Source organism: Gymnogyps californianus, chromosome 7 (assembly GCF_018139145.2).
Source record: "Gymnogyps californianus isolate 813 chromosome 7, ASM1813914v2, whole genome shotgun sequence".
In the NCBI taxonomy this organism is placed as follows: domain Eukaryota; kingdom Metazoa; phylum Chordata; class Aves; order Accipitriformes; family Cathartidae; genus Gymnogyps; species Gymnogyps californianus.
In genome coordinates, this window is record NC_059477.1 from 21,145,748 (window position 1) to 21,171,367 (window position 25,620).

The 25,620-nt window shown below is 37.3% G+C and overlaps 1 protein-coding gene across 2 annotated transcripts; it reads right to left on the minus strand.

Moving 5' to 3' along the window:
- Positions 1-2,360: 2,360 nt before the first annotated feature.
- On the minus strand, positions 2,361-24,372 carry HAT1 (histone acetyltransferase 1). 2 transcript variants are annotated; one of them, XM_050899988.1, is made up of 11 exons: positions 24,341-24,372; positions 22,950-23,021; positions 20,132-20,207; positions 18,247-18,367; positions 13,158-13,337; positions 12,803-12,924; positions 12,198-12,302; positions 11,748-11,854; positions 8,992-9,143; positions 7,576-7,692; positions 2,361-3,228 (listed from the first exon to the last, which is right to left on the minus strand). In XM_050899988.1, the coding sequence occupies exons 2-11, from the start codon at positions 23,008-23,010 to the stop codon at positions 3,061-3,063; spliced, it is 1,209 nt and encodes a 402-aa protein (XP_050755945.1). In that variant the 5' UTR covers positions 23,011-23,021; positions 24,341-24,372; the 3' UTR covers positions 2,361-3,060. The 2 variants fall into 2 exon arrangements, with proteins under 2 accessions (XP_050755945.1, XP_050755944.1); XM_050899987.1 differs by lacking the exon at positions 24,341-24,372 and adding an exon at positions 24,271-24,329.
- Positions 24,373-25,620: the final 1,248 nt, after the last annotated feature.

The window sequence follows — 25,620 nt, forward strand, 5'->3', positions numbered from 1 at the left end:
TTCTGATCATTGGAGAAAGAGCTAGCAGTGTAAAATGGCTGGAAATACCGATGGCATGGGGAAAAAGCATTCTCCATGACTTTCAGTTGATTTTTTTGAGAAAACGGAAATATCTGCAACAGATACTTGCTTATGACATACAGATTTTAATATTTTACCATGCTGACTTTTTGTCAACTTCAAGTCCAAATTATCCTAGCAAGCAATGTTTCACAAAGCAGTAGCGTTAGAGAATAATATTTTTCAATTTGAAAGCTGAGATTCCAACCTTTTAGGTGATATGCTTACGAATATAACAGGTATTTCTAGCTCTAACAGTTTGATACTGATGAAATCAGGTCAGAACTGACACTGGGAGAAAAGGTAAAATGGCAAAATATGCACCATAAGATTTTTCAAGCCTTCTAGTGTCTGACAGTCATACAATAAGATAAAGGAAAAGCATAAAGAGCAACAAAGTCTCACTAAGAGACAAAAAGGAATTGAAAAAATGATCTATATAAGCAGACGTAAATCCTTCGTATAGACATTATGGGCTGCTTACCCTCCTGCTGACATTGCAGAGAGAGACAATAGGTCAGTCTTGAATTGCCTAAACTGCCACATAGCAGCTTTTGTGTGTTTGTTCATAGGAGGCACGGACATTTACTGCCCAAGATACTGCTTCAGCTACATAGACTTTTATTCCCCCTACTACAGCAGTTAAAGTGTCCTTCAAATCTTGCAGCTTCAGGTAGCTTGCTTTCTCAGTTCTGAAACTATAAGTATTCTGTTGTATTTCTTCAGGTTATTAGTTGTCGAGCTAGTTGTTTCCTAGTATCTACAGTAAGTAACTTTTATGTTTCAGAATACATGAAAGGGAGCAGTTTGACCCAGGTTTCTGAACACAAACATTTTTCAGAGCTTGATTTACCTCTTAGGACAAAACCTTGGATTGGCATCATTGACAATAGCTTTGCGTGGAAAGAAAATGCTGTCCACAGGCACATCCCAACAGCTTAGAATGTTACCAGACCATACTGGAATGAGAAACCATGCTCAGCCTAAGACTGCACCTTTACCACTGAAGGAACCGGAGGCACTAGCTCACCTCTTTCAACAGTGTCAACATAAAAAGGGAAAAAATATTCTGATGGGTTATGAAAAGATTAATCTGCCCTAATCACCGGGTGAGAGAAGTTTCACTATTTGTCTAAGGAAAGCGATTTTGTCCTTTTGGCTCAGTAGTTTTTCATATCCATCCCGCACCATCAACTGAATATGGCAACCTTCACTACCTCTAGCATCAAGCCTACATTTCATGACATTTCTCAGCCCTTTTGGGACATCCATATAACCTGGGGGTGAGAGCAGACAAACCTCCTTTCCCTTCCCACATCAGGTACTAGAAGGATGAAAGGAACAGATATGCCACTCTTCTGCCTTTTTATGCTCCTCCCACCCCAAGAAAAGTAACTTATGAAGAGGGAAACAACGTTCAACCTCTCTAAGTGGGCAAACAGCCCATTAGGCAGTGTTTTTTGTCAGTCCTACTTTCCTAAGAGGCTTACGCTTCTTCATGAGTGGCTTCAGCCTTAGTAATGCAAAAGCTCAGGCAATGTTAGTGCAGACTTCCCCAAAAGCACAAGAAGTATCCTGGACCTCTGTCCTGGTTTCAGCTAGGATACTTAAATTTAGTTTCTGCTTACTTGCCGGCTGGGGTTAAACCACGACAACCTCTATGCAGAAACTAAATTTAAGCACAATTCTTCACTTCAGCTTTCCCTCTTTTGGCTTATCACCAATACTTGAACGTGTTCAATAAGAAACCAAAACCAACCAACCCCACCCTAACCTCCATATCCCACAACTTACCTTCAGGCTTACTACTACAATCAGGAGAGGTCTTTTAAAAATTGTTATTGTTAATGAGCATAATAGATTTGGATACTACAGTAGACGAATGACATATCATAGAGACAAGATATCCTAGCCAGAAGAATTGAAATTTCTAAAAAGAATTTAATAGAAAATAAATAAAGAAAAAATCCACAAGAAGTTTTAAACATGTGGAAAACATTACACTTTTTCTCCACATCATATCAGATGGTAGTAGAGAACTGTCAATCTACAAATTCCAGTTTTGAAAGCTGGACCTGAATCCCATTAGGACCATGAAACATGGTTAATAAATTTCAATGATCCTTATTCAGATTAAGTCCTCTTGATTACAGGCCAAGACAATGAAGTCTGAACTACAAGAAAAGATAGCATAATTTATTCCTTTGAGGGAGGAGAAACAGGATATTTAAGAACTAACCTCAAGTCTGAGAAGTAATGGACAGCAGAAAAGTCAAGGAACTATATAAAGGCACTTGCTTCCTACAGATTTGTGTGTTTCTTACACTAGTAGAAGTGGTTTTGGAGTCCTTAGAAATTCTTGGCTGTGAGGTATTTTCCTGAAATCATGAACCTGAAAACTTGAGGGTTTGAAAAAGAATATGCTCAAGGCCCTTTAAAGGCTTAGGTAGAATGGGTCTGATAGCTTATGGGAGCAGGATCCACTTTTAAGAAAGGGTAAAGAGCCTGTACTCAGGAAGCTTGCCAGCCAGACCACAGAACCAGTCTTGTAACCTGCTCACAACATTAAACCGAACAGTGCACGTGCCCTACACAGTACAATAGGATCCAAGTAGAACAGCCTGAGGAGGATCAAGTTAGGAGAAATTTAAGAGAGATACAATATTTATATTGCTTAGATTTATGTCTTAACTTTGCTATTCAGTTATCTACTAAGTCTTGAGGCAAAACAGAAGGGTAAAAGAAAATTCATACAATTGAAGTGATACTATATCTGAGAATCTACATTGTTTATTTCAGCAGTAAGTGCCCCCAAACCTAAAGTACAACATTTAAAAATCTACAACACAAAAATAGAAAATATTCAAAATGCACAGAAACACAAGTCACCTTTAATGTGATTAAAACGTCACATGAGATATTTTGCAGTTAAGTGGCAATTAAGGATGTGCTTTACAACACTGTATAGAAATTTGCAAGTTTCCTGTACAGGCAGGATCCTCATGCTTGTGCAAGTCGTTCTAGGACTCTTCGGTAATCTGAAACAAGTTGTTGGAAGCTCTCTTCTAACTGTTCATGTTGCATGTTTAGGTCTATTTGGTTCAACTGATTCGTCAGCTCCTCTGGTCTTAGACACCTTCTCATCTTGGCAAGTTCTCTCTGCTTTTTCTAAGAAATCAAACAAATAGTAGTTTGAACACAACCAATAATCATCAAGAATATGGTATTTCATTAAATTTATTCAATTTCAGCATCTAGTTCTTTAAGATGTCCCTAATCCTAAGAAAAACAGTAACAGTTTTGATTAGGACATCTTTTCTGTTAAAGCCTCACAGTTTCTCTATTACCAATGAACCAGTGAAGTGAAAAATGGTTTTGAAGTTTTTCCTTAACCAAACAGATTAGGTCTAATGGTACTGCTACTACTGAAGATGTATGGTGTGAAAAACTAGACTGTAGAAAATTGACCAGGATATTTAGTTCTACGCTGACATTAATCACACTGGTGAGCCCACTGTTCAGCCAACTAATTTCCCCATAACTATCAAAAATTAATTTTAAGTCTCCTGTACACAGAAAACATTTCACAAGTTGTTACAAATTATTCAAAAGTTACCAGAGATTAGCAGTAACAGCATTGAAATGCAGTAAGATTTACAAGCATAAACATATTTGTACAGCAAGAAGATGAGGAGTTCCCCTTGCTGTGTCACATATGTGATATTTTTACCTATTTCTTAAATACAAAAGTATTTTGAGGTGTTTTTCCTTTCCCCAGAAATACTTTTATACAGCTGATGTCTACTTCTGAATTGCTCAGTTCCTTAGTTACTTTCCATTCTTCAGTCTTCCCTCGCTTTGTAAAAGCGGAACGTAATTCAACATTTCATTAAAAAAAAAAAGCATTATGTATGCCTGGCATCTTATCAATAAATCTTTGCAATGCCTATGGAATCATAAAGTTTGTTAAAACAACAAAATTTTCCCAAACTATTCCACTTCTACCATCTGTCTCAAAATCAAAGCCCTTCTGTACTCTATTTAATTTCACACTTATCTCTCAAAGGAAAATTTGTTTTCTTTCTATGATTGATGCTGAGGGTTAGGAGGAAGGAGTGGAGACCACAGTAAACTGTAAATGAGTAAGATCGGAAAAACTTTTATAATCTCCCACAGATCCCATAGATAGGTGTCCTGGTTTCAGCTGGGATAGAGTTAATTTTCTTCCTAGTAGCTGGTATAGTGCAGTGTTTTGGATTTAGGATGAGAATAATGTTGATAACACACTGATGTTTTTAGTTGTTGCTAAGTAGTGTTTCTACTAAGTCAAGGATTTTTCAGCTTCTCATGCCCAGCCAGCAAGAAGGCTGGAGGGGCACGAGAAGTTGGGAGGGGATGCAGCCAGCACAGCTGACCCCAACTGGCCAAAGGGATATTCCATACCATATGACATCATGCCCAGTATATAAACTGGGGGAGTTGGCCAGGAGGGGCGGATCACTGCTCGGGAACTAACTGGGCATTGGTTGGCAAGTGGTGAGCAACTGCATTGTGCATCACTGGTCTTGTATAGTCTAATTCTTTTAGTATTATTATAATCATTATTATTAACTTCTTTTCTGTCCTATTAAACTGTCTTTATCTCAACCTCCAAGTTTTCTGTTTTTTTCGATTCTCTCCCCCATCCTACTGGGCAGGGGGAGTGAGCAAGCGGCTGCATGGTGCTTAGCTGCTGGCTGGGGTTAAACCACGACAATAGGCAAAGCTCAGTTCAGAAAAGGAGATTCTGTATTGGAGTCCTGATGAGGCCTCCAGGCACATTTCTAGCCAATAATCAAGAAACATTTCCTTGTAGAAAGGATGTCAAAAGCAGCATAGCTGTTCAAATTTTAGATTCATGTTAGCTCTATCCAGTCAAAATGAGTAAGATACTCAAAACATGTGATGAGTTGCCCAAATGAAAATAGAGATGAGTACCTTCTGAGCAAGCTTTGTCAGTAGAAAAACTAAAACCTCCTTATTCTAGAATTAATTCAAAGTCTGCTTAATTAACAGGAATGTCTGTTAAGATTATAAATATTAGCTCTGAAAAAAGGTGTCAGCTTTTAAATGCCTATTACATCTGATGGCGTTAGGCCATCTCTAAGTTCCAGATTCCAGGTAAAAAGCAAGCCTCTGCCACATGTTTCAGATAACCAGTTGTTTCAATATCCATTTCCCTCCAAATATACTACCAGCATATCGAGGTACACAAGATTCTGAAACCTGCAATCAGTGACATTTAACTTGGGCAGTTTCCAGAGGATTCTTTGGGAGCAAGTTATTGGGCTGGGCAGAAAAGTATATTCTGCTCAAGTAGCAAACCCAAACAAAGTATTATGATTAAGAAAAGCAGCACAGCAGTGGTGTTTACTTCCAAAAGGGATGACATGAAGAACAAAGACATGATCAAGGAGACATGTCTACCAGCAGAGTCCACTAACAAGCATAAAAAGCAGAGCTCTTCAGAAATGGAGAAGCCACAGTGAAACTGAAAATTCACAAGCTGCTCGCCCTTTGAACTACCTTAGAGTGAATACCTGTTCAGTAAGATACCAAATCTTTTATTTCCTGTATTAGTTATACAGAGAGTAGCATAGTTGGCTGTATCAGTCATTCCAATCTAGTGGTGCCATATACATAAAAATCTCAGTATTTTTAGCAACAGCCTCCTAGCTAATGTGAAGACTTCAAGGAGAATAGATGTATTAGAGTTTTTTTCATCTGGGGTTTCTGCATACAGTTTTATTTCTGCTATTGTTAGCCAGGAAATAGCTGTAAGATGCAATACCATTTTTACTAAATTAAGGTAGTGGCAATTTAGAATTATTCTACATCTGTACAGCACTGTTCAAATGAAGCTATTAAATGCTTTACATAAAAAAATGATATCAGCATTAGAGTATGCAGTAATATTCCTGATTCTTTGATAAAATTTGCTTCTCCCCGCTCCAAATTACTATATATTAAAAGTTGGTTTAATTGCAGTTCCGAAAAGTTTTTGAAAACAGTACCATGACTAAAATTTATTGGAAATATTGTTTAAAATGAGTGCATGAGTAAGCTGTTTACAAGGTAGAACTACCATAAACAAGATGGCTGTATTTCAGAACATGAAACTTAAAATCAGGGAAAGGATGTTGGCTGCTTTAAGGATTCTTTTGAATCCTCATTGAAATAACTGAAAAATTAAAAATGCAATATTCTGAAGTAGCAATATTGCATATGTAGCAATACAAAATCCATCATTATTAATGCATTTATTGCATGCAAAGACTGAAGTAGAAACAACTGCTAGAAGCACTAGAATTGAAGCTGCTTATGGAATGTTGGATTTCCCCCATAGGACTTCAGTGCTGAGTGAATGAATTGAAACCACATAACAATCCTGTTAGCTGAAGAATCATGGCCTTATTTGTAGTGGACACTGAATGAAATTTAGCAAATGAGACAAGACACTCATGAAAGAGAATAGAAAGTGTTTTGATTAAGGTCCTGCCACTCAGCATGACGCGGTGTTATCTCCAGATCAGGCAAGTATTTAATACAGTGCTGGGTTCTCATTTCTACTAACAGGCTCCCTAAGTCCAACATGAGTCCAATCAAAGTTTTGCTATTTTGGTATAACAGGGTAAGTGCTGCTTTAGGAAGGCTTGCAAGCTAATCAAGGTACTTCTCATACTTTGTGAAACTTTTCAAACAGGGTTTTGGTTTGCTTAGCAAGTACTTAATTGAAGAGAGTAGCTAACACGCTAGTTATAGCAATAAACCTAGATTTATTTGTGGTCTTTTGACTCTTAATACAAAAACTGATGCCATTAGCAACTAGGATATATTTTTTTTTTAATCTGTATCTCAAAGGGTTGGTTTATGCAACATGGACCAACTATACTGAAGATCCTGAGAAGCATACTTAACAGGAACTTAGAAAATTACTTTGTGCTAAGTTTAGTACTTGCTTGAACTTTACTGCTGAAATTATTTTATATTCCATCTGCAGGGAGTTCTGTTGACATGGCTCGATTACTTCTAGCAAGCTGTTTTGTTAAGACCTAGCTAACAAGTAGAACAGGAATCTAAACTATACCTAGTCTGCAGTGTAAAGTTATTACAGCATTTACCTCTCCAAATTTTTGGCTTGTCTATTTAAGATATTTTTAACCTTTTCAAGAAATTGACATTTTTTTCCCCTTAAGCCTCTTTGGGCATAATGCCACTTGCAGCTAGATAACATAAGCTTAGTAGTAACTTCCTGCTGCAATTGGGCAGGAAACAGTCAGGAGCCAAACACAGGATCTTCAGCACTGCTATGTATGAATGTTCTCTGCATCTGTATACATGTCAGTTGAACACTGCATAACTAATAGTAGTTGATTGGCAACATAATTGGCATCAACTACATTTATGGAAATGAAAGTAAAATCAAGTATAATTAGCCTTGAAATAAGTATTAAATGATACTTAAGTCATATACACCTTATAGGGGCCAATCAGTCTTCTTTTAACGTCCAACCGATAGCTTCTGGACTGTTCTGCATCACCCATATCTGTTGCACGCAATCGGAGAATTTCATAAACGCGTCTTGTGTGTTGCTAATCAACAGAAAGGAGAATAAAAACCATGTCTGAATAAGAGGTCACTCAATAGAACTCAAAGTGGAGAAATATTGAAAGATTACAGTAGTTCCTCAGCTCATCGGAAAACAGTCAGAGGCATGGACAAAGCCTCTGTCAAACCCATCCTCCTGTCTGATGGGTTAAATGAATAAACATTCTTGTTTTGCCTTCAAAACCGTTTTCTGCCATGCAGCCAGTGTCTGATCTCTCTAAGTGCTGCACCAGCTGTAGAGGTGCTTCAAGGACTTGCTGTAAATGAGTAGCAGAAAGTCCAGAAGACAGTCCAAAAATACTTCAAAGAACTGAAGGACTGGAACTAGAGCGACATGAAGCAATATTTTACTAAGCAGTATCTACTTTGCTAATTTCAATAATCTCCATGTACCTACTGCCCTTCACAAGGCCCCCTGGAAGTTCTAAATATGAGAATGAAACAACAATATTTAAAGTTTTCTGTTTACTAGGGAAGAAAACGAAAGAATTAGTAAATGTTAAAACTGAAGTGCTCTTGGAACCAGGATCAGCAATATCACATCTGGGAAGGAAAAAAAAAAAATCATGTTGTTACTATATTACTATTAACTGTTACACCTGTATGAAAACAGAATTTAAGACTAAGTATTTTGCTGAGCAGCAGAACAAAAAGAAGATCATTTGTTTGCTACACTAGCACATGTTTAGATGCTGTTAAAAAACCAAACTCAACTTATTTATCCTTTCAGGTTTAAGATATCAAACATAGAAGGCTGCAGACATAGTTTCCTTATACAAGCTATACCATTCTCATGAACACATTTGAATATGGCTTCACACCTCAAGCCTCAAAGTTTTCATCAAACCACAAATACATTTTTAATTAAGCAACTCTGCCTTTTCACTACCATACTCACTAATGAGTTTAATCACTTACTAAGGAGATTACCAGAAAATTTAGTTGTTCAATTTAACTGTTTAGTTCTCCAAGTATTTAGAGCTGCCTTAGTAGCAGTTGTTTGCTACTTCACCGTTCTGCATTCCCAAAACACTTGTTATTTGTATCAATATACTTGAAAGAAATTGAAACCATGTCAAATTCTATTACATCAACAGAATTCGTAGGTAAAAAAAGCATTTTATCTAAAACCACAAGCTAGGTATCTCCCTTCCAGATACATCCTAAAAATCTGTTGAAATAAGCCAGAGTGTGTAAATTCCAAGTCTCCACCTCTATGTTTAAATTATTCTTATCAAACTAGTAGAATAACATGTCCAACTACAATGGTTCTGATTTAATACCTTATTTATTTTCAGTTTTTGTTGAGCTTCAATCATCATTTCTTCACTGAAACCTTGCATTAACTTTCCTGGGGAAAAGCAAAGCAAATCTTGACAGAGCTTTACAAGAACAAAGTCTCTTAGCTTCACATAGTTTTCAGATGGATCTTCAGCTAGAAACAATAAAAAAAGCACATAGTTAATATCAGCATTATTTGTTTCCTCATCTCTGGTATGTAATTACAAAGAATTATGGAAAACAAAAGCAGTTACAGTATGTATCAGTATATAAACAACCATGCTTAATTGTAAGTACTGCTATCAAAGTTTTAGATGTTTGACAGCAGATATTAAAGAGCTTGCAGAAATAAAAACTTCTAATATTTTGTGTATGCAGTACTGTACAGTATTATATACACATTTCTAAGAGACAAACAATATACGTGGGAATATAACACCTCCTTGGGAAAATAAAATTGCTCTATGTATAAACCCTTTTTCTTGTATTTCACTTTCCATCTATTCTATATTTGACAGAGTGGTAGAACTACTAGAACACAAACTAATTATGTGGAAAAAGACTAGTGAAACTATCCTGCTGTATACAACCAAACTAGCCAAAGACATGTATTGACCACAAGTTACAGTCTCTGTTAGCAAGGAAGATAGGGAAAGGTACAAGGACCCAAAGGACAAGCTTATCCAAAATTAAAAGGCTGGAAGGACCTAAGCAAAAGCTGATCACAATTTCAAGTTACTTCCATTTTGCTTAAAATGGTAGCATAACTATCAAAACTGTTGGTTTAGAAAAAACACCAAAGTTGAGAACTAGCTTTGGTGAAGATCAACATGGTCCCATATGCAACTTTGTTCCCACTTATGAACTATGCAGAAGGAAAATGCTTACAACGTTGTGAACATATTTCTTTCTTCCTTCCTTACTTGTTTAGACAGGCTTACTACAAATAAGTAGCAGGGTCATGCTCCACCCCAACACTCATTTTTCCATGGACTAGCATTGTGGAATTTATTGCTAAATAGCTTATATGCCAGCTGTGTTTTTCTTCAGTTTTGAAGACTACCGTAAATAGTTGAAATTTGCTGTTTAAGGATGATCAAAAGCTAATAAGTTACCAAGAAGAAAGACTAGGATAGAAGTTTTTGCTGTGTATATGCAGCACTGCACAACTGGCAATTTATTTTTTGGGTTGGAGAATGCTTATGATGATTGTATCAGTTAAAATGTTTTGTGCATGAGTGGCCTAATCCTATATGGCAAGTCTTATAGCACTTATTCTGCAAGAGGTTGGAGAAGCTGTACTAAAGTTAATTGATTCCATTCCTTTTTGCTCAGATCAGTTAAAAGAAAGACGAGGCAGTTTCTGTACAGTAAGCATTATCAGCATACATTTCGTTTGTGTCAGGATGACAAGTTACAACAAATATTTTGTTCTGTTTATAAATGCGAAACTCCAATTTTATTTATTTTTTAAAAGCATTAGCTCTTTCAAAGAGCTTAAGTAGATCTCCATTTCCTCTTTTCAGAAAGGTTAAAGGCTTTACTTCACAATTTTAGATGCTATGTAACTAAATATCCTGGCCACATCAAGATTGTCCAGCCTGATTTTCCCCTCAAAAAGAACAATAAATAATTTTTCAAAAGCCTTAATTTCCATAACTTGAGTGCCATGTAGAATATTGCAAGCTTTCTGCTGCCTTATTCCATAGGGAAATTAAAATCTATTTTAGTGCACGTTTACTGTTTGCTACAACCCTGCATTTAAGGCACTCAGCCATGAACACGTCATACAATTTATGCAATACCATGTTAAGATTTTGTTTATCCTCAACTATAAAAGCTATGTAAAGCTTTGTACTATTAAAAGGAAAAAGAAAAAAGTAAATGCATGATGCACATGATTTCCTGTTGCATAAACGAAGTTATACTTCCTTAGGTGCCTATGAACTGGATTAAAACTATGAGGTGGATTACTTTATGTTAGGATTATCCTGCAGCAATGCTTTATGAAAGCAAGTGTTCTATTGTATTTTAATTAGAATGTGGGAGTATTTCTAACTAAGATGAGGTCTGAGACAGCACCTAGAATCGAATGGTCAAGTCATGTGTTTGAACTGCATTTCTTCCAATATTGGACTTGAAACCACAGGACAGATGTCATGTTTGTAGCCATTTTTAATGGTTTTTTTTTTATGCACATACACCCTTTTTCCCCTCTGCCACTTCCTCAATAATTTTTTATTTTTAGGTATTTGTGCACACACCTCTAATACCATGGGTGCCTTCAGCCAGCAATACATGCTCCTGGAGCACAAATTCTCTACAGATTTTTACTGTCTGTAAAATTTTGGCTTGCACACTAATATTAATATGCTATTTTAGTTTGGTGTCCCCCCCCCATTTTGAGTTTTGGCTAATAGGAGTAGGTTCAACAAGGAATTTGACAAAGCTTGATCTCTTGGCAAACTCAGCCATGTATCTCACAATAAAATGGCTAATTAGCTGGTAATCCGTTCATGCTAGGGATTGAATTTTCCTGGTGTGCTGTTCTCTAAGTAAAGGATTTAAGGAGCTACATTATATACAGTTCTTCTGTAAACCAGGGTACTATTAATCCTGAACTGAGCTGAAGCTAAATCTTCAAAAGGCCATTTAATTCTGACAAATGAACACGAAAGTTACTTTGCAGGCTAACAACCTGTGAATGCTACAAGTTGCTTATTAAACATGTGAACTGAGTTAAAAATATAACACAAACCTGTTATATCAAGTACTGTAGGAGAAGACATATAGTATCTATGAACTGTTTCAAGCAGCTGAGCACCATGGCCTTCTCCTTGGAATGGTGGCAAGATCAGCATCTGGCTACAGACAAAGGAATGTATTTTCAGTTCAAATGCATGCGTTTGCAAACATTATAATGTAAAGGCTTAAAAACAAAATGGTATTTCATTTTAGATTAAAGTACGTGTAGCAATCTTCATGTTAAAATATAATTTTTAACGGAGTCTTAAAATTGCTAAATATTCAAAACTTGTTTGAGATTCCCTCTGCTTCAAGAAGGGAACAATGAAATAAATGAGTGCATAGCCAGCTAATAATGGGGATTTTTTTAAACAAATCAACACCATTATAAACAAGTATTGGGAACTTCAGCAGTTCCCTCTTCTGAAATAAAAGGCAAGGCACGAGTTACGCCGCCAATTACCTTACACGTGGCCGGGTTTTGTCTGGGTACACATAGTAATTATAGACTGTCATGTAGCCTACGGTCGCAAAGAGCGTAGCTCCATCCTTATTATACTTCTCAAATCTGCAGATAAAACAGAAAGCCAAGCAGGTCAATTACAGTCGCGCTCCCATGCAGTGTCCATTTTCTTTTCCATTCTCCAACTGAATTTTCAGTGTCAGCAAGCTACTCTGTGAGGGCCCAATGGGTACACCTGCTATGTTCTGAATGTACAATTCACTTAATTGGTGTGCAGCAACTTGGATAAATCAGGCCTCTTTACAGCACTTCAGTGCACTTGCCTATTATAAAGATGAATAGGTGGCAAGTAAAAGAAAACACAGGCAAAGCTCATTTTACTGTTTAAGCCTACATTCAGGGCTCTAACGGACAACAGCATTTAATTCAGCTCTATTCTCAAGCTTTCCCAAAGCATAATGGAGGAAAACTCAAGCCTCATAAACAATGGTTTTTCTTTCCTGGGAAAAATATCATTATACTGCTCCAATAATTGGCGAGCCACAATTAAAATGCAGGCTTTGTGGAGGTAATAAGGTCCACTGTTGCTTTAGAACTGTACTTACACTAGAAAGTAGTTCCATCTTTCATCATCTACATCAATAAAGCTAGCAGTTTCAATAAACCACATCAAGAACGTCTGAAGCCTTTCATGATATTCTCGAAAGCCTGGACATGTCATGTCAGCCTAGGGAAAAAGCCAGGAGAAGTCAGGTGAAACCTATCACAGATGTAAGGGAAAAAAAATATGCAAAACCTAATTAAATTCTCCAATATAAAAAAACATGTTTATAATTATTAATAAACTGGTAAAATGATAGTATTTATATATTATAGTTGAAACATTACTGAAAGTGCATCACTGCAAAATCAAATTTGATTTGGTTGCTCAAAAGCAGAAGTTTAACTTATTTTTCATACCTTGTATATCTGATATGTTATATCTTCACCAGCTTCCTCATTGTGGACAGAATATGTGTGTAGCAGCATTCCAAAGGGCTTGAAGTTGACCTCCTTCTCCAGCAGAGACACAAAGTCATCTGTGTTTGTGCAAAAACCAGGAGGAATGATTTCTCTAATTTTACTTTCAACATCATCTGCCTGGAGATGACAAAAGGGGGCAGGATCAGTGGAAGATTAGAAAAAAGACAGCATTGATGTCACTATTGTGCTATAAGAAATGAATACAAGAGAGGTGCTATGGCCTAACAGTAATTAAAAAAAAACAAAAAACCCCCCAAACAACAAAAAACCCGAAAAAGCTAGTGTTCCTGTCGTTCAGTAGTGACCTTCCAGCAAGTAGAGGAGCTGCACTGACGAGATCTGGAAAGCTCACAATCCAGCCACTGTAAGCATCAAAAAGCTCATAGTTACAGCATAAGTTCATGAACACCTTTATGTTTAGAGATTGTTATGTTTGTTCAAGTAAAACCTAAGAGTGTTGATAGCTGTTCTGAAAGTGCAGCATATTCAGAAGCTAAGACTTTCCAGCCAGCAGTTCTCCAAGACTATGCTACATAGCCTTGTGGAACTCAGGTTCCTAAGCAAGCAGCTTACAAGAGGTATTAGGTGGTGCAGAACTAAGTGGGGGAAAAGGGACAAAGACCAAAAATGTTAGCTCCCAAACAGGGAAGTGACAGCTAGCACACTTTTGCATTCTTCTGTCTCCCTGCTTGAAATGCCTGCCTATAGGATCAGCTGCAAAACACATTACAGACTCAGAAGATAGAATCTCACATTCTAATCAAAGAACATTTTGAAAACAAAGTTTGACATAAAATAATAAAAATATAATTTAAGGATACTGTCAGCAAATCTAACCTATAGTCTAAGATACTGGGGAAGATGAAATATTCTGACACTGAAATTAAATTCAGACATTAAAATTACTCTTTTCAGATAACCAAAGTGGAAGTTAGAGACTATCAGCTGAGCAGACTTCATAATCCTTTTCAGACCCCAAAAAGACCACTTGATTGAATACATTTACTACTTCTTTTTAACCATGAATATTTGATGAAGTTTCACAATAACGTATTACTGCTTCTCACCAGGCAATAAAACTTAATGAATTGGTCTCAACTTAACAAAACCGTACTCCTCAATACAACCCCTAAAAGCCTGACATTACATTCAACAAAATGAGCTTACATTCAATTCAAACTTTCCTCTGGACAATGAATCCAGGTTTTTACTTAATGGAGTTTGCCGTGAGTTCAGCTGTAATGTTTGTATTGTATCTATTTCCACAAGGACTGACACAAGAACACTTTGTGTTAACTTACTAAGCAGCTCTTTCACACCGTTTACATGCATGATGGGTATTAATTCAAAACCAAGACCCTTGCTACTTAGCATTCAAAACAGGGAAATTAAGATGCTTAGAACAAAATACACTACAAAAGGCTAATACAACATGCTACTAATTCCTATCCTTTCAACCATAGTCCCTTAAGTAGAAGCAATGCACCTGCAAATGAATAGCACTTTATCATTCAGTTACATTTTTAGTGTAGAGAAAGATGGATGTAGTTCAGGACAAACAAGTTTTATTCTTAATGGTTTGGTACTACCAACATTTATATTTATATTTGTAGAGAGAGCTATTAAGCAGTTAAAATATAGCTCTACAATACTTGGTGTAAGAACCCAGTTAAAATGCATACAATCTCTACATCCATTTCATTCTCAAAACAAAGGAGATGCATTTATTGGAACCTTTGCTATTCTTCTTAAAGCAATATTAGTTAAACATATTTTCTTTACACTTACTGATTTAACTGCATTACACAAAATCAGCCATTTTTTTCAGAATCGACGAATTACACAAAGAAAAAGTATTTGTATGGAACATATTTTAGAAATGCTTTTTTTTTTTAAACTGTGCAAGTGCATTGTTTACACAGATCTTAAGTCTGCACTGCTGACAAAGCTGTAGGAAACCGCAACTAAGAATCTGCAGTGACTTTCATTTTATATATCTGAAAAAGGCATGTAAAAATAATCTAGAATTAAAACAATACTTCCAAGATCAGTTCAATAACTCAGACTATGTGGACGATATCTAAAAAGGGTGAATATGCAGTATGAAGTATTATATAAATGATGTTTAAGTAATTTTGCTCCCCTCATGTTTCTAAGTTTCTTCATTAGTGGTAAGAAGGAAGACAAACTTTCACCTGCTGAAAGCATGTAAGATAATGCATCCATCGCTGGTTGACACCACAGAAAAATCTTGTTTTCCATAAAATAGAAAGAATTAAATCATGAGAATAGAGGCTTAGCAGATAAAGCAGTAGAAAATCCTTAGTTCTATATGACTACAACATATTTTCACCTACTGCCTCCTAAAGTTTCTCTCCCCTTGAAATGGGGCCTGACATAATTTAAGAAAAGAAACTATATTCTTCAGGTACTTTTAGGGTTAACAAGATCTCCCTTTCTTACAGAGGTAATCCCAGAATCCTCAGTTGAAGTGGTGGCATAAGTTTAAATGATCCAATTTTCAGTTAGTAAGTCCTGGAATACTGGAATCTTGAAATAGCAACAGCATACAAATAATTTGTTTCATTAATGCCTGTACTTTTTAATGGAAACATCCATTACTTAGTAGGCACTTTCCAAACACTTCTCTCTGAGGTGCTCATAATCCAAGAAGTTACCAAAATTTGTTTATTGCCTTTCCTTGTGTATTTCTTTGATATTGGCGAGAGGTTCATTTCTTTTATCAGAGCAAGGCACTCAATCTTACCAACTGGCATGGATGCATACAATGACACACAAGTTTCTGTTCAGAAAAACAATCCAGTTGACTACTGCAGCAGTGTTAAACATAGGCAAAGCCACTTACAATGAAGCGTGCAAAAACCTGAATGAAGCCCACCAAGAGCTGTTGTGCTTATGATTCATGGAAGTACTGCCTGTAATGTACTACCTTCATAATCAGAACCATGTGAGGTGATGATGGGGAATTTTGGTATAGACTTGTAACTAAACTTGATTTGTAGTAGGACTACTTCAGTGGGCAGTGTTGCTTTGTACATTGCATTTGACTCTGGATAATACAGAGATTATTCTTGTACTAACAGGCAGTTATGAGATTTGTATACCATGTAGATGCTGTTTCAAAATGACTTAATTTAAAATAATTAAGAAACATATTTGAAAGCTGAATTTCTCTAACAATTATATGTATTAATTCCAGTGGGGAGCAATGGAGCGATCAGCAATATTACTTAAAAGAAAAGATGCCCAATATTAAAATTACACTTTTTCATTAACTTTTGTGTAAAGCAAATGTATTAGATCACCTGCAAAGCAAGATAAATACATTTATAGTAAAGACTGTTTCAGATGTTACTGAAATACCTTCCCCCACCCCATCATAAAATGCAGATGAAAAGGAAGATTCTCGAACAGCTGCAAATCTCAAAGCAGCAAACAATTTGGAGGTCAATGCTATTAATATTTACACTAGAAGAAAGCAGCCTCTCTTCAGATATTTGAAAGAAGCAACTCCACCCAAGGGATAAATTCTGTCTATTTTCGTTAAATGAAATGCCAACTTCTGTTCAAAATATGATCATACTTTGCTGAGCCTTCCCCACTAACATGGTTTAGATCCATCTTTCGGAAGATGATATTAAGATGCATAAATACGACTGGAGTTCTGGCTCTTGACATTTCAGGATCTTATCTTTTACCCCATGTTTGAAAAGATCTTGGAGAAAAAAAAAAAATAGTGGTATTGGGACAAATATTTCTGTCAGTCCCTAGCAGAGACTGTAGCAGCTGCTTTAGCAATAATGGAACCAAACTTAATATCACAGAATAAAACCACCTGCTGTTGAATGGGCTTGTGTGGGTATTTAGATACAAAATCCTAAGCTGTGAATAACTTTGCAGAGCATTAAAACTAACTTCTCACTTGTAACCACTTATGTTAAAGGCAGAAACAGCCGTCCTTTCCTAAACACCATCTATTCACAGCACAAAGATTACCTGTCATGTATGGCAGATAGTCCACCGATTATGAATTATTATGAAAATCCATCAATAACCACAGCAACAGCTCTTTTGGAAAGAAATCAACTCAATTTTTTCTTCCTTATAACTAAGTAAAACTCAGATGATATTAAGTTTTCTTAATGCATTAGAGACCACTGAAAAACTGAGTTTTTCTAAATAACTGTATAGGTACTTATAGAAGTATTTAACAGTTAACAACATTGTTAAGAAGGTATTTTATTCCTATTTCTAAGTTCCATATACCTTTCTTCAGTTGGCTGAAAGACTGATTAGCTTAGCTTTTGTGGGGTTATCTAAAAAATATTCTGAGAGCATATAGACAGAAGAAGGAAAAAAACCCAACCCTTTTCTACAAGTATTCTATAAGCTTGGAAAACCTGCAGGCAAAAAGAGAAAAAAGTAGAAAAACAAAAAAATCAAAACCCCAAAATCAAACAAAACATCCTGCAGGTAATTGTATTATTGTATTCCTTTAAGTAAGATGTAAAGCACACACGATACCCAACCAGAAGTTTCTATTCTGATTTCTGCCTTACTTGTTTTCCACATTTGCCACTTAAAGACACACAGTAAGTATCCTACCTCGTGAAGTGTTTATGGAAACCTCCTTTTCCTCCTTACTAAATTCTCTTCAGTATAGAGAACACCAATGCTAGTCCTCCTCCTGGAGACAGTTAACAAAAATACAGACTTGCTAAGTTGTTGTGGTTTTTTTGTGGAACTGGCTTTGGTATTAGCACCTCATGTTTGACTGTACTGTTTGACACAATTTTGATGGTACTGCAGTCCAAGGAGGAACAATGGGAAAATGTATAGATGAAGTTCAAAGCTTTTTTCAGCTTAGCAACAAAGGAAGCTTTGTTTGTTTACTTTTAATGTAAATCACATTTGGGTGGGCTATTACTAAACCTAGAATTCTTGTCCATATCACAACTAAACCTTCTCAATAATATTTCAAGTGCAGGTCTGGTTCTGTCTTTACCTCCACACAGTCAAACTTTTCATTAACTTTAGATGTATATTCGATGCGAAAGAGCGTTGACAGGTTACCAGCGATGTAGTACAAGAGGATCTTCAGTCCCTTGTAGCCAAAAGCAACTTCACTGAGGAAGGAGAAAAGAACAATCAGGAACTCTATACACAGCAAAACATTTACATCACAGAGCTTTCATTTAAGAGGCTTTGAAGTTCACATCATCTTTCCCAGTGAGGTATACTAAGCTTCCTAATAGCAAAAAGGAATCAAACTGGATGTGCACTATCTAGACAGAGATAATGCCCTACACTATTTCTACTAGTTATTTTGCTCCTCTAGTGGAGAAACAGAACATGTTCCTGAACTCCGTAAGGCAGTGTCTGTGCCCTTACTCTGACAGCTTAATAAAGAATACCTGAAATAGCTAATACTGCATTTATGTTTTTCAATATCTTAAACTTATCCACGTTTATTTATATTAATTCATCAGTAACATTTATTAAAACTTACTTTGCAGTGTAGTATAATATTTTGGAATACACTACTGCAATTTATACTGTATAAAACACAGATAGATAACCAGTCATAGCAATAAGTGTGGTTCTGGTGGACAGTTTCTATATAGTTATCCAATCTAAGTAGAACCAAGTAAATGCAAAAAAACAGGTATGGAACACAAAAGCCTTTTTTACACTTTGAAAATATGAGTTCCCTGACCATAAACACTATACTGTTGTGAAGTATAGAGAATTTCTTTTCAGGCAAAAAACTGAACTGCAGAAAATGGTAATGTTCACAAAGAAACAGGTTCCTTTTTTTGTTCTTTTAATGCATAGTTAATTTTTACTGAGATTTTCCTTTTATGGTAGTACATTTATAATTTAAAATTTAAAATATAAGTGCCAGAACAAGATTTTGCTTGTTATACTGACAGATTGGAGGGTTCTCCCATTACTAAAAGTATAATTATTGTCAATGATAGCTGTAGTAAATGTGTAATAGTGTAACTAATTTTATTACAATTAACATAGGTAGTTCATCCTACTTGGAGTACTTAGAATGCTTTTCAAAGGAATTGCAAATTAAGAAACCTAACTACTTCAAGAAGTCCACAGATACGTGCATGTGGATTTTCCTTAGTGGTTTGGGGTTTTTTTTGTTTGTTTGTTTTGGGTTTTTGCGTGGGTTTTTTTTGTTTGAAACTATGGCCAGATTGTTGAATATCACTCTACTGAAAATATTAAATGACACTTCAGCACTAAGGACAGAGTGGCTAACTTCCCTACACTATTAATGAAAGTCAGCATACTTGGAAAAAAAAGAAACAATACTTTTCTACAGTTTCTGTATCCCCTGCATGTCTAACTGGTTACAAGTGTACATATTAGAGAAAATAAACCCCTAAATTCAATACAGTTAACATTCAATGATCTACAACAGCCAACAATGTGAGTTTAAGTTAATACTTGACTTCTATGTTTTATTCACTAAAAATCCCATGTAATAGTAAAAAATAAATTGATATACTGTTGCTAGATATTGGGTTTTTTTGGTACACATTACTGTGAAAGTTATTAGCAAGAACTGATAATTCTTTCTTAATCTTAGAAAAATGCCATGAACACAATACCCCCTTAAACAAGTAATTCTGACTGCAAAATCAGGTATTTCATTCTCTGCTAATCTACCTTAAAAACAGCATATAAAATGACTACAGGCTCAAACTCTGAGCTAGGCACCAAGGGCACTGTTTAACTTTACAGTCATAAAATTGAAGTATTGCTGTGTTATTTAAAATAGCTTGGTATAGCAGGATTTCTTGTTTTCTAACAATTTGGAAGCAACCTTCCCTTCCGGACCCATTCATTTGACTCTGGATACTTTAACTTACTCATCTCCAAACACTTGATGGCTATACTCTGGATTAAATGTTGTGTTGTCATCCTCCAAATCCTCAGGAAAGCGAACTGAGAAGAAGGGGGGGGGGAAAGAAGAACATGACCAAGTCATCAGCTTCAGTTTGTTTATCCACAGATGCCCTGCTAAATGTTCATGCATTCTTCCACTACAGAGTCAGACAACTTCAATTATGAACCTATCTATGTTAGGCTGGCATACAAATGAAATAAAGACATCTTGTGCAATTTAGATGCATGTTGTTTGATCTCCTCAGATCAAATCATTAAGCAGAATAAAACCGAGAAATCGACACAGATTGATACATGTATATATTTCATATATATATCTCCTGAATGTTACTGTCTTTAACTTCATCTTGAACACTGAGGACACTGCCCAGCTGGATATTCCCACAGTAAGCCAGATCGATCATGTAATCAACGCTGCCTTCTCATTCTGCCATTCTTCTCCTACATGCAGGTGAGAACACTTCACTGTAGGGGGGTTTCATGGAGTGATGAATGGAAAGAAATGTTTGTGTGCATTTATGTTCATGTCAAAGTTTTGGAGAATCAGCATGGATACATACAAAACAGCTACACCAATACTATACCTGTACGTGTACCAATATTACCAAAATAATTAGTGATTTTTTTTCCCAACTCTTTACTTTTCCTCAAAGCCTAATATTAAACAAGATTTCTTTTGGTAATGTAAAAATATTTGCTATAATGGCATCTACTCAAACTCAGTAACTTACCAAACAAGCATTTTATTCATGCTTATGGAGTTACAGCAGTTGCTCCATAGCAATTGCGACAGGAGTTCTTCCATCGTAAAATATGATTTATGATTAGTGGATGAAATTAGAGATTAAAGTAGGATTTTCTAGGAAAAATTTTAGAAGACTGAGAAACTTCATTCCCAAACATCCTCTGTGTATTTGCAGTTAAAAAAATTACCTACAATTGGAAGGGATATAACTCTTAACTTAGGCATTAAAGTGATAGTTCAGCCACATTAACAAGGCACAAGTACCTCAAGATAACAGTTACACATTTTTAATGTTGAATGAGTTAATATTGCATTAGCACGAGCACGCAATGTTGTAGGAGTTAATATTGCTATTAAAGCTTCTTTTTTTAAAGCATGTGGAATATTGAACTACAGCTTCATTGCTGCTTTACTCCAGTAAAAGTGGAGATGAAGAAAAAGTTTTTTTCTGATAATGTTAGAAAGGAATTATTCAAAGAGAAAAATGCAAATGAGGAGCGTCCTAGTGACAAGATAAAAGTTTGGCCCTCAAAAGCAAAAGAGAATGGTTGCTCTTGTCTTCTCAGGTTTAATTCAGAGCGCAACAGATTTGAGGCAAAGTAGCAGTGTTAAAAAAACCAAAACAACAGAAAAGAAACAAAACAAAAACAAAAGAGCAATTCTGAACTGTCACCATGGAAGAAATTAGGACCCTGAAGAGGATAGCGTATGACTGCTTTTATATGCATGTGGGAAATACATGCTTTTTTTTTCTTAATGGTACTACTTTGTAGTTTCTCATCTTTTCTCTTAATAGAATTTGTACGTGGAACATCTACACTCGCTGAAAGAAAAAAGGAAGCTAAAAATATTAGCTGAGATGGGCAATGGGTACCTTAATTAAAAACCCTCTAGCAGTCTCCCTGAAACCTGACATAGTAGCTCCTCAGATTTCTAGACAAAATTTACTCAGATGTCATTATCTCTCATTCTTTCCTTTGGTTTTAGAAAGGTGGAAGACAAAATTAAAACATTAGATCTAGTCATAAAACCATTATTTGAAATAATGTTTAAGAGGAAGAGAAATACTTCACAATTACAGTGGCTTAAAAACGTAAGTATTTTGGTTATAATGACATTTTGGCTCACAAGCCAAAGGTGATTGTGTATTAAAAGTGCTACTAAACTACAGGGAACAGATTGCTAGTAGTAGTTCTGAAAAGTACTTAACAGGTTCATTACTTTTATTTTCTTAATACATTATGGTATTTGTACTGCTCAAGGAAATAAATTGCTGAAGGGCTGGAAAGACTAAAAATTAGACAGGCACACCTTATTCTTCAAGTTATTACTGCTGCGCTTAAGTTTGAGATATAAGCAAGTCCACCAAGAGTTCAGTAATTCTGTCTGTATTCTGGGTGTCCTAGTAAGCAAATTAGCTACAGAGAGCAATAAACAGTTCTCAAAAGACTGACATTTTTTCTATTCAGATTTTAAACAATTTTCATTAAAAATGTCTTGTGTAATCCAGATGTTGAGGGGCAAGGGCAGCAAAAAACCCAACAACACTTTTCAGTCTTCTTTCTTGCTTATATTTTTTTCCCCTCAAAGAAAGAGGAAAGGGAGAGATGTTAAAAAATATAAAATCAGATATTTGTAACCCTAAAGAAATGAGTTCTGTTGCTATGGTCACCATGAAGATGACACATACTTAGGACTGCACCATAGCATAAGGATCAGAGAAGAAAAGGGAAACTAAAAGAACATAATGAATATTTCAAGAAAATAAGACAAGATGTAATTCCAATGCACTCTGGCAACATGCTAATAAATTGCTGATGACACTATTATGCAGAGACAGGACTGAATTTCTATAGGTGTACTTTAATTGTAGTAGTCTCAGCAAAACTAGACTATCTATTCCTATTCTTGTGTTTGCATATGTACAGTAATAAGTACATATTAAAACCTGGGTGTATTTAAGTATAAGGAAGTTTCTTAAGAAGGTACTAAAATATTCCAGTATCAAATGCACAATATTTAAGAAGTGACATTACCTAGTTTCAGCTGAATTGCTTCATTTGTATTACACTTGTATTCAGCCAGCTTCTTCTCCATAGCAGTAAGTCCTGAAAAAAAAGATTTTTTTGAAGAAGAGTTAAGAGGTGTACAATCTGTGTGTCACTATTATTCAGGAACATATTTAGAAAAAGGTTCTCAAAACCAGAAAAAACACACAACACAAAACCACCAAAAACACTGAACAAGTAGGTTAAAAAAGCTGCAATATGCTACAACGTGTAAAAGGAATATAGAGCTTTATCTCAAACACTTTTTCTGTAACTGGAAACAAGAACTAAAAGACCAGACCACAAGTATCTCTCTTTTTAGTTTCTGAGAATGAAGGGCATTACAATAAAAATATTTAAATGTTCTAAGTTATTACCAATAAAACATATTTGAAAGCTGTAAGTAAAAATTAAGAATTCAGTCTATCAGATGTTTCTTTTAAAGAACATGTTAAGTAACATGTTTCAGGGCATTTCAAGTGTTTGCATTAAGTCATTTTCATAAACAGTGTTCATGAACTACAGTGGCATGTATACCACCAACAATTACCTAGTTACCACTTCTCTTCCAGAGCGGATGCGGAAGGAAATAACAAACAAATTGCATCTAGTCTGTTTTTCAAAGCATAATCCAGCACAGAAGACGATTCACTTATGGTGGTATTTTTCAAGTGCTTTACAAACCCAGCCCCACCTTCCTTCCAGAAGCCTCATCAGAAACTTCTTCCTCTAACTTCAGATAGTGAACTTTAAGTAAAAACAAGTCTGGGTTTTTGATTCCCTTCCCACCCCCACCAAACTAGTGGACATGGAGGTACACTCTGGCTTACCACTACTTAGCGTGGGGACCGTGAGCCCGAGGACGCCTGCCTGCCCGGCAGCAGCAAGGCCACAGCAACAGGGGGGCGGAAAGTTAGCCGCGCTCCCCATCCAGACACCTGATTCCCCGGTCGTGCGAGCTCACCGCGGTCAGCCCTCACCGGCACCCTCACCCGCTGGCCCCGCCACGGCCGCCCCGAGCTCACACTCCGCTTCCTTGCCCCATGTCCCGGCCACATCGCTCCCACGCGCGGGCGGCACCGGGGCCCTGCCAGCGTCCGCATGAGCCCGGCAGAGGGGAACAGTGTCGACCGCCCCCACAGCCCCACTCCCACTCCCCTTCACGAAGAGGCGCCGGCAGCGCCCAGACCTGTCCCCCCAAGCGGCCAAGCCACCACCCCCCCCTCCGCGGTCAGGGTGCCAGGGCGGGCGCTGTCAGCCCTCGGAGCGCAGGCGGGCGGCGCAGGGCAGACCAGGCCCGGGGACTTACCCGCCATTTCCGAAGAGCGGCGACGGCCGACTCACCCGGGCAGAACGAATCAACCCGCGCGCCCACTCACCGGAAATGAGCGCACACACACACTTCCGCTTCCGCCCGCCGAAACACAGCGGGGAGCCAATAGCTGCACCGTGCGAGGCGCGTAACCCGTGCGCATGCCCAGCGCCGCCCCGAACGCCACACCGTCCCGGCGGGAGCCTTTAAGAAGCGCATCCGCCCGATTACTCGTTTGCATAGCCCCGCCCCCAGGGAGCCGCCGCCAGGAGCCCGGGCTGACTCGGCCTGGCCGACGCACATGCGCGGTGCTCCCTGCCGCGACCTCGCACCTGCCCCAGCAGCGCGGGTGCGCGCGGCGCTGAGGGGCGCCGCGTGCGGGGCGAGCGGGCTGCGGCGGGGCCGGGGCCGCGGGTCCCACACTGCCGCTTCTATTTCAGATGCAAGAGTGCCTTCCCCGCTGAGCGCTTTGGACAGGGGCAGTTTCACCCGGCCCCAAGCCGTGGGCTAAATCGAACGTTAACCCTTTGTGAAGAGGCCTAAGTCTTCCCTTCCCGCTTTGGAGCGGGCGGAGCGACCTCTTCCACTCTTTCTTCACATACAGACTTCATGGCTCAATGCCACTGTTACACTTCAACCGAGGAAAAAAAATAGAGCTTTATCCTTAGTAAAAAAGCCATATACTGAACCACTTGGTACAGCCACTGCTGGAAGGACCATGGAGATTTCTGCAATTTGCTTTTAAGGGTCTGTTTTCTGGTGCACACTGTTACTCTGCAACTAGCATATATATATATGGACTTGCCGAACAAGATGGTTTAGTGGTCCAATACTTACCAAATAGGCAGATTTCTAGCAAAGCTATTTCTGCTGTCAGCTGGCACATAGGCACATACGTAGTATGTGAACTCCCAGTTATTTTCAGGAAGTTTTTGTTGACCCATAGCCGAAAAAAGTTCTGCTTTCTAGAGCAAATCAGTTCTTTTAAACTTAGAGATGCGAGTCATTGTCTTGTGACTACCATTATAAATTCCCAACTACTATATTGTAGTTTTACATCTCACTGTGTTATCTGAGGTATAAGAGAAACTGTCCTTTTTATGTTTTCCAGTGACGTAATAAAAGAGATCTTGTTGGGCCCTTGAAATAGTACAGCAAAACATACATTATTGTTTAAGTCAGGTTTTATAAGCACTTACTGTGATTGAACTGTCCAAACAAAGTACAAGTTTCTCCTTACTTGAGGCTGTGGCCTGCATGTTTTTAATTCTGAGGTACAAAGCAAGTCAGTGTGCTCTACTGCTGAAGTATTACAAGAGCCTGTCAGAAGCTACTGAATTCCAGCCA